The sequence below is a fragment of the Grammomys surdaster genome, unplaced genomic scaffold (assembly GCF_004785775.1).
Source record: "Grammomys surdaster isolate TR1022 unplaced genomic scaffold, NIH_TR_1.0 124976, whole genome shotgun sequence".
Taxonomy (NCBI): domain Eukaryota; kingdom Metazoa; phylum Chordata; class Mammalia; order Rodentia; family Muridae; genus Grammomys; species Grammomys surdaster.
This window is the reverse complement of record NW_021619904.1, coordinates 309,955-319,778: the sequence shown is the minus strand read 5'-3', so window position 1 is coordinate 319,778 and position 9,824 is coordinate 309,955. Positions and strand designations below refer to the sequence as shown.

The window sequence follows — 9,824 nt, the reverse complement described above, 5'->3', positions numbered from 1 at the left end:
GACAGGCATTAATCCATTTTTTCCAAAGGCATTTTTTTTGTATAGTTAGGAATTTCAACCACTAAGTAATGAGAAAATATTCAACATCTCTAGTCATTAAAAAAATTAAAACCAAACCTACAACAGAAGACCATTAAGAATAATGAATGAGTGAGGACTGAAGGAGCTGAAAAGGTTTGTGGCACCATGAGGAGAGCAACAATACCAACCAACCACAGCTCCCAGGGTCCTAACCACCAGCCTGGGAGCACTTATGGAGGGATCCAGGGCTTCAGCTGAATATGTAAGAGTAGAGGGCCCTGCCGGGCACAGGTGGAAGATGAGATCCTTGACCTCATGAAGGCTGGACGCCCCAGGGGGTGGGAATTTTGAGGGTGGGGAAGTGGGAGTGGAGGGGTAGGTGGGGGTTACATCCACAGAGAAGAAGGTGGAGGGGTAAGGGGATGGGGGGTTCCCGGGTGGGTGGGGGATGGGGTAAGGGGATAACATATGAAATGTAAATAAAATATCCAATAAAAAAAAAAGAAGAATGAATGCTATCAACATAATAGCTGGGAGAAAAATGGAAGAAAAGGAACTCAAACTTGCTGACTGTGAGAAAGTAGATTAACCCATCAATCGTGGAAGTCAGTGTGGATTTCCTCCAAAATTTAACAATAAAATAAAAAATGTAAATGATGCAGTGGCATCACTTGGGTTCATGTAAGCAAAAAGTCAAATAGAGCATACAATGGAGATGTCTGTACATCCAGATGTACTTCAGAACCAGTCCCAATGTGCGGGTAAACTAGTCAGCCTAGCTGCTTCTCACTAGATAAATGGATTAAGAAAATGGGGCCCTTACATGTACTATAGTAAAATTCAGTAACAAAGATGATGATGTCAGGTGAATGAATACAGCTGTTTATGATCATGTGGAGAAAAATCAGTACATTCCAAAAGACAAGGTTCATTAGGTTGTTTCAAATAGAGAAGCAGGATAGAAAAAAAAAGTAGGTCAATGTAACTATGTAATTTCTATGGAAGAGGAAAGGACAAGTGAGAGCAAATTCTGTTGAGCTGTGGGTAGAAAATACGAACCAAGCGGCACATGAGAACCTGAATATTGCACACTCTTCTTAAATTAGTATGTGTTGAAGATAAGGTGGTAGTTTTGCAGAAATAAATGATGTGTTCTCCAAGCAATCAAGCACTAAGTGTGCTGGCTAGTTTGATATCAACTTGACACAAGCTAGAGCATGAGAGAGGAAAGAGCCTCTACTAAGAAATGCCTCCACAAGATTTGGATGCAAGCAAGCCATCTTATCCTATTGACAGTGTCCTTTGCCTTACAGAAGCTTTGCAATCCTTTGGAAGGTTTTCATAGTTAATGATTAAGTGGGAAGAGCACACCCTACTGTGGATGGCAACTCTCCTAGACTGGTGGTCCTGCATTCTATAAGAAAGCAGGCTGGGCAAACCATGTGAAGCAAGCCAATAAGCAGCCCCCTTCTATGGCCTTGGCATCAACTCCTATCTCCAGGTACTTCCCCTCCTTGAGTTCCTTTCCTGATTTGCTTCATTGATAATTTATAAATGTAAATGTGTAACCCAATTAAACATTTTCCTGCCTAATTTCATTTTTGGTATAGTGTTTCATCATAGAAAATGCAGTCCTAACTAGGAAACTAATTATTCTTTGATATGATACAAAATTCCGTCAAAACCCATTATAGTCAACTGAGAAGCTGAACAAGGGTTAGAAAGCAAGGATCATGAGCATGTCATAATTGTAGTAAAGTGACCTTTAGAAGAAAGAAAACATGAATACAGTAAACAAGATACTACTTTATTCGGGGAATGAAACAACAATGATAACTACCCTACCCAAGTGATAGAGAGGTTTTAAAGTGTCCTTGGTGGACACTAAGGAGACATTTGCTGCTCTTCTCTCTGTCATCTGAGATATTGAACCGCTAAAGAATGACCATTCTCAGCAGCCTCCTGACTGCAGCAGCATTGTAGTCTCAGGTAAATTCCTTCTCTATCGGATATCATGACAGGCATATGAGGAAGAGTGATAGTAGAGAAGATTTATTCTGAATCTCCATGAGAGGTTTTGAAGGGAAGATGGAGGTGTTTCTATGGAGGTATTTGAGATAGGTTCCCTTCTCTTCTCTTGTTCCTGAAGATGGCTGAATCTGTCACTTGCTCTTAGGTAGGCACTTCTGTTGCAAAAATAGAGGAGCTCATTTCTGCTGGAATGAGGGAGGATGACAAGGGTCAGAGACTCCTATGGTGGGCAAAGGAAGCTGGTAGGGCTATTTGCACTGGTGCTTTTAGTAAGACACCTTGTTGAAGTCTCAGGATCTGAAAGATGTTGTATTTGAGTGTTCACAGGTTATCAATATAGGGAAGGTTGATGGAGAATTGGGACATAGGTTCATTTCTCTCTCTAGGCATTCATATTATTCCTTAGCTCCCATTTTATAATTTCCTGGCTTTTCTCTTTCCTGACAAGAATCTGTTGCAACAACATTTGAATCCTTTCTTTGTTTATGCCACTTTTTTTGAGAGAATATGAATAAGACTGTTTACACAAAAAAAAAAAATCTGACAGGAAGTTTCAAGTTCTGAAAACATGAGCTATCTTAGAACCAATTAGTGTCTCTGTTGTCATTTCTGTCATTGGAGCCGGTTGGCTTTGTCCAGCAAAGGATATTTCAAGTTTTAATATTCCCTGCAAAGCCAGTGTCTTTGAAGAAAACACCAAAAGATGCCCATGAAAGAGTAATGTACTCTGTCAAATCATTCACCAAATAAAAGGGGAAACCACCCACCACAGAGGACTATTATATCCATTGCTAAATTTCTGGCTGCTAGGTAGATACTGTTCATCTCATAATCAAAGCTGGACTCATCACATACATTCTCTTGAAATTTACTATAGAAAATAAGAGGACCATAAAGCCAGACCAACTCAGGAATGACAATCACCAGTTTCTCTAAGTAATCCAGGAGTTGAGGGCCAGAAGGCTGCAGCCATACAGCTAAGGACCTCTTTACAGGACTGGCTGGCCTGCCCAGTGCATGTACAACTGCCTAATAATTATCATGTCCAATAATTTCCCAAGCAAAATGCAAATCCACATGTTAACTGGTAGATAGGTATTCTACAAAATAAAAGGAAATCCTGTTACAGGACATCATAACTGTTGAGGGTTGTGACTCAGAGGTCCCTCCTGTCCTCAATTTCAGTAATATTTCACTGACTGGCCAAGTTTTCTGTTTTGATTGAATATAGTATTTCATTTTCTCTGTTACAACTCTCTTGTGTCCAAACTTGTGCTTCCTGTTTGTTCTGCCTCAGCTTATTTGTGTTTTGTGGATCATTGCCCATTTACATTCCTGTTTCCTAGTAAAATTTTCCCATTTACTGAAAAAAAAAAAGCAACAAAGGGACTTTATCTGTGGTTTCAGCTTCATCTTGACTACGCTTGACTTAGAGACAGGCTATGTCTGCTCCTTAGGTTTGATGTTTTTCTGTGAACTATGCAAAATAGAATATGTCGTTCACAGGGGAGGCTGATGGCCTTGAGTCTTATCTTTTTCCTCTTCATGATTGGTGAATCAAATGACATATTTAAAGTTTACCTTCAGACTGCTCTCTGAACATGTCCACAAATCTGTTTATCATGACAGTTGTTTTGGTTAGAGGTACTATTGCTGCAGTAAAATACCATGATCAAAAAGCAAGTTGGGGAGGAATGGGCCAATACTTTATTTGACACATACTTTCACATTGTAGTTTATCATTCAAGGAAAACAAAACAGGAACTCATACAAATACTGTGTAATTTCACTCATTTCAGCTCTAAGAATTTGATCTCACAGAGGCTGATAGGATAATATTGGTTCCCATGGGAACAGTGGAAAGTGAAAGAGGGAGCATTTTCTGAAAGTATACTAAGCTTTAATATTTTCAGTGATATATTTTATATTGTAAAAGTTCTACATAAAAATTGTGTTTCCACTATAAAACGTGGTAAATGGTTTAGGTGTCGAATGTACTGACTCTTATGAATGGTCAGTAGTTTGCATGCATCATGGTATCCTGGAGTACGAACAGTATGATCAAATTGCATTCAGAAAGCAAATCTGTAATTAAAATTTCCAGCTGTCTGTAGTTCCTATTCTCTTTCCCCTTCTGAGGGAGGGGATGGGGAGGAGAAAAGGGTGGGGTAACAGGTGTGGAGAGGGACTGGGAAGAGAACCAAATTCAGTGGGGTGCATCTCTAGGGTGGTGAGACTCCCTGGAGTATACGGGGTGACCAAAGCTGAGACTCCTATCAGTAGAGAGATATGGAACATCAAGTGGCCACCTCCTGTACCTAGGTGGAACTTCCATTAAGGAAGGAAGGGGACATTAAGCCACCCATAAAACCTTTGACCCAAAATGTGTCTTGCCTACATGATGTGCAGTGACAAAGATGGAGCAGTGAAGGGAATGGCCAACAAATAATTGGCCAAAATTGAGACCTATCCCATGGGCAATAACCAATCCCTGACTCTATTAATGTTACTCTGTTATACTTGCAGACAGGAGCCTAGCATAACTGTCCTCCTAGAGGCTTTACCTAGCAGCCAATGGAAACAGAAAAAGAGATTCACAGTCAAGCATTAGATGGAGGCAGGTGAGTCTTGTAGAAGTGTTAGAGAAAGGATTGAGGAACCTGAATGGGGTAGGAACTCTATAGGAAGACCAACAGTGTCAATTAACCTGAACCATTCAGGGTCCCCAGAGACTGAACCACCAACCAAAGGGTAGGCTTGAGCTGGATCTAGGCCTCCTGCACATATGTAGCTTGATCTTCTTGTGGGTCCCCCAGCAACAGGAGACTTGGCTGTCCATGACTCTATCATATGCCTTTGGATCCTGTTTTCTTAACTGGGATGCCTTATCTGGCCTTAGTGGAAAAGGATGTTTCTAGTCCTACAGTGACTTGATGTGCCAGGGTGGTTTGATACCCACAGAGGTAAGCGTTCTACCTTCTCAGAGGAAAATGGAGAAAGCATGGGGAAAGGCTGTTTGACATCAGAAGACTGGAAAGAGGGGGACTGCAAATGGTATGTAAAGAAAAAAAATAAATAAAGCAGTGAAAAATAATTAACTTCTACATTAAAGGTTCCAACTGTCTAGTTTGATAGTTTTAAAAGACCCTTAACACAATGATATCCACAGATAGAAGTTAATGATGGAAAAGAAATAATTCCTCAAAAAATGGAATCAGAAGGCGTACTTGTAGATGATCAATATCTAGAAAGAAACAATGAAGCCACATGTAGAGGAAATAAGAGATGCCATTACTTTTGAGTAAAAGAAAAAAATCCACTGAGGATGTATAGCTGTAAATAAATGTACTGAGTATTGGCTCACAAACTTTCAATAAATAAGCAGTGACTTGTATCACAAGAGAGATTAATCAGGTAAAAGAAAAATAAGTCACATGAATATTCTACTCTCATCCCTAAACAATCTTCCAACCAAACACTAAAAGGAGCAACAACAACAAGGACAACAACAACAAAAAACTTCAGGATTAAACTCCATAATAAATCTTATGTACTTAACAAACATCCACAGAATATGCTATACAACAACTCCAAACGACATATTTTTTTCAGGAGCTCACACAATTTTCCTAAGATACGTCATATTTATGATATATATGTCATATTTTAGGATACAAAGTAAATCTGAACAAATATAAAAATTGACATTTTCTTGGGTTTTATCATTCCATAAAGGAAAAAATAAAACCAAAAGGATGAGAATCACTTTAAGTCATACAAACAAATGGGGATTGAACAATTCACTTTCAAACAATGAAAAATCAAACCAAGGAGTAAAACCTTAAGTTACTAAAAATTAAGCCAACCAGAACACATGAGATACATCAATGGTAGTTTTAAACAAGGTTATTGATAAAAAATGCCTACAACATTAAATGAAGGATTGATATCTAAAACAAAGAGAGAACAACAACAATAAAAATGTCATGTGACAAGAGAGATGACTCAGTAGTTAAGAGAGTTTAACTGCTCATTTAGAGGACTCAAGTTCATTTCCCAGCGTACACATCTACCACAGCTCAACTATCCATCAAGTGGAATCTGTCGCCCTCTGCTGGCTTCTATAGGAAACACACTCACATGTCTAAAACGATACAGAGTCACAGAGATATACATAAATTAATGGAATAATAGGGAGGTGACATCAACTGAGAAAGAGAAATGGAGATTTGTATAGAATGAGAAAAAAAGGGAAGAGGGACCAAAAGCACCAAAGTTTTTTGATAAGGTCTCAAAGAGTCATATTATTTTGTACTGTATACAGTGTGTGTGTGTGTGTGTGTGTGTGTGTGTGTGTGTGTGTGTAATACACTAAGAACACAAGACTCTCATGTCTTTAGCTGGATCTGATCTGGAAGCCCCTTTTGTACAGTCTAGCTTCGATGGTTCCAGGAACCAGTGGAGAGAAGCAGTTAAAAAGTCCCATACACCTGCAACACCTGTGAATCATAAAATCACCAATATAGACAAGCATGCATAAGTATACAATCAAGAATCACTTATTTGGAGCACCTAAGAACTGCCTAATTACATTTAGTTCTCACTCAGGAAGAAAGAATTTGCGTCTGATACTGGAGAATTAATTAGTTTCCGGGACTGCTGAAGTAACTTTTTGAAGACAATCAATCTACCTAAAATGATTTCACCACTGGTACTTTGATGGACAAGCATAGAGCCTTACTGCATTCTCAATTTCATCTTTACACCCACAGATAAACTACCATCTATTATCAAGCAAGCCCCCTTTTACAAAAATGGAAACCACAGAAAAACACAACTGGGCATGATTCAGAGACCAACAAGTAATGGGGAATGAATACCTGTATCTATAGTTCTGGGAACATCACCAAAGAGGAGACTGAGAGATTGTCAAAGCCAGAATACCAGGAAGAATTCAATAAATCATTCTCTCCTGGAGATGGCTGCAAAAACAGTACTGAACAACAGAAGTCTCTATGGAGATAATAAGGAGAAGGGGTTAATGTTTAATGGGATAGTAATCTAAGACAAAAAAACTACAGCCAACTAATAACTGCTGGAAAAAGGAAAAGTAGGCTGTCATTGTCCGATGCAGGCTCAGGCTTGAAAAAAAAAATATATATATATATACACACACACACACACACATACAAATGGACTTACCCGGTTACACTTATAAATATTTTATGCTCATACATACCTTTTTAACTGACTACCAAGATATATATATGTTCTGTGGCCTACACAGGATTCTTCACTTTAAATCCCTTGGCCAGTGTAAGATCACTCACCTGTTACTAAAATGATTACTTGACAAGATATACTCACTGGTGTGTCAGTAGCACAACTGTATGGAAGCAACCAACCACTTTCTGTTTGGATTTCAGGCCTTGCTCAATATAATGAAATGCATACTTGGCTCTGGTAAACAGGTCAAGAAACTGTGGCTAGGTAGGTCCTAGGCCTTGTGGCATAAGATAGTCAATATTATTATTCTGCTAAATAGACAAATCAGCAGAACAATTGCTAATGACTTATTTCTATACTCGTATCAATACACTGTTCATTCCTCATCAAAAAAGCTCCTTGTAGTAGGTTATGAGCACAGAGACCCTGAACTCATCACTAAAACTGAGGGTAAGAGACTTGGGTGTACTTAGCATTATCCTCATGGAAGAACTAGCACATAAGGCTTATAAGAGACAGTGGTAGAAAATGGTATTTTCTTCACATATCTTGTCAATTAAACAGTGAACTCACTATTGAGACAGTGCGCACACGTCTTATGAAAGCTCAAATGAGACAAAAACTTATCATGGGAAAGAAGGGAAGTATGAAATCCGCCACTAGTTAAGGAACACTTGACAGTGGATAACTTCTTAGAGGAGTATCACTTTTCTTCAATGATGTAACCCTCGCTATGTTGACTTCACTTTAGAGTGGGCCTCACTCCTGAGAGTAATTGGACTTTCTAGGAGAAAGAATAAAAACGAAAAACCTTAAAGTTGTTTGGGATGAAAAGGGAAAGCACAGTAAGTGGATATAGGGAGTGTTGGTAGACAACGAAGTACATACCGTTGAAATTCTCAAGTAGTATGAAATTCTCGAAGAATCAATAAAGATGTTATCTGAGGATCATCAAAATAATTACACATCTTCAAAAATGCTTGAGGAAAATAAATACAAAAATCTCTGACTTTGAGAGAGTAGATTGATCTCTTAATTATAGAAATTAATGTGAGATTTCCTCTAAAAACTAATACAAAAGCAAAATTAGCATATACTGAAGAACATCAATTTGTACATTAAAATATCAAAACGATCATACAATACAAATGCCTGCATATACATCTATATTTCAGTACTATTCATACTACATAAGTCAAAAAATCAGCCTATCCAAGAATCTGACATGGGACAAGGACAAGGAAATGGGCTGCTTGGCAGGAATGTGACATTGACCAAGGACAAGGAAGTGGGCTTCAGGCAAGAATATGACATTAGGCTAGAACAAAGAAGTAATTTCAGGCAAGAATCTAAATCTTAGGCCAGGACAAGAATGTAGGATTCAGACATGAAAACGATTTTGAGCTAGGACAGGGAAGTCGGCTCAGATATTTTGGCCATCCTGATAAGCCCCTAAACAGTGATCACAGGACTATTCATGGAATTTTGTTTATTGCCTTGCTTGTTCTATTTGTGTTTATTGTCATGCTTGTTCCTTGATTATTTGCATCTATTGTATTGCTAGTTCCTCAACCTAGAACTGACCTTAATACTTGCATGTAATTAAAATGGTATAAAAGAAAAAAAGGAGGAGGGGGGATGGGATAGGGGGTTTTAGGGAGGGGAGATAGGGAAAGGGGAATGCATGTGAAATGTAAATAAATAAAATATTCAATAAAAAATCAGCCTATCATGAGAGGATGAACTGATTAAGAAAATAGGGCACATAGATATCATGGAGTAATAATCAGTAATAAAGAATGATATCGTGTTGCTTTCAGGTAAATAAATGTAACTTCATATTATCATGATTAGAAATATAAGCACAATTTAAAGTCATGGTTGGTTGGCATGTTTAAGTTACTGGGGATTTAATGGGAAATTGTATTTATGCAGAATGAAATAATGTATTTCTCAAGCAACCAAGCACGTAGAAAGAAATAAAGGAACATGGGCATGTCATAAAGGGAATAAAGTGAGTTTTAGAAGCACACATGCATACATTCAACAAGATTGTACTTTTTATTCAGTAAATAAACCACAATGACAACTACCATGACAAAAGGTCAGACAGATTTGGGAAATGTCTTCTGTAGGAACGGGGTAGACTGCTGCAACTCTTCCTTCTGAGCATCAGGGACACTGAAGCACTGAGGAAGGACCATTCTCTGCATCTCCTTGACAGCAGAAGCAGGGAAATGCCTTCCCTTTCAGGAGTCATCACAGGCTCATGGAAGTGGAAGGGTGAGTAGATTTTTTTTGCATCTACGGCAGGCTTTGGAGGGAAGATGGAGGAGTTGCTATGGAAGTACATGAGATGGATTCCCTTCCTATCATGATGACTGCTGAAGACCTCACTTGCTCTTGGGTGGGCACTTCTGTTGGCAGGGTGGAGGAGGTTGCACAGGAGGGCATTTCTGCTGACATTGGGGAGGGAGGCATGGCTCAGGGCACTTTCGGGGAGGACAAGGCTCAGGGCACTTTGGGGGAGGACAAGGCTCAGGGCA

At 38.9% G+C, this 9,824-nt stretch overlaps 1 protein-coding gene across 1 annotated transcript in view; it reads right to left on the bottom strand.

Annotated features, from left to right (window-relative positions):
• Positions 1-9,671: 9,671 nt before the first annotated feature.
• LOC114636838 (small proline-rich protein 2G) overlaps positions 9,672-9,824 on the bottom strand; it is a 313-nt gene continuing 160 nt past the window's right edge. The window contains exon 2 of the mRNA XM_028784941.1: positions 9,672-9,815. Within this exon, the coding sequence (XP_028640774.1) occupies positions 9,672-9,815 (144 nt within the window). The remainder of the gene's footprint in view (positions 9,816-9,824) is intronic.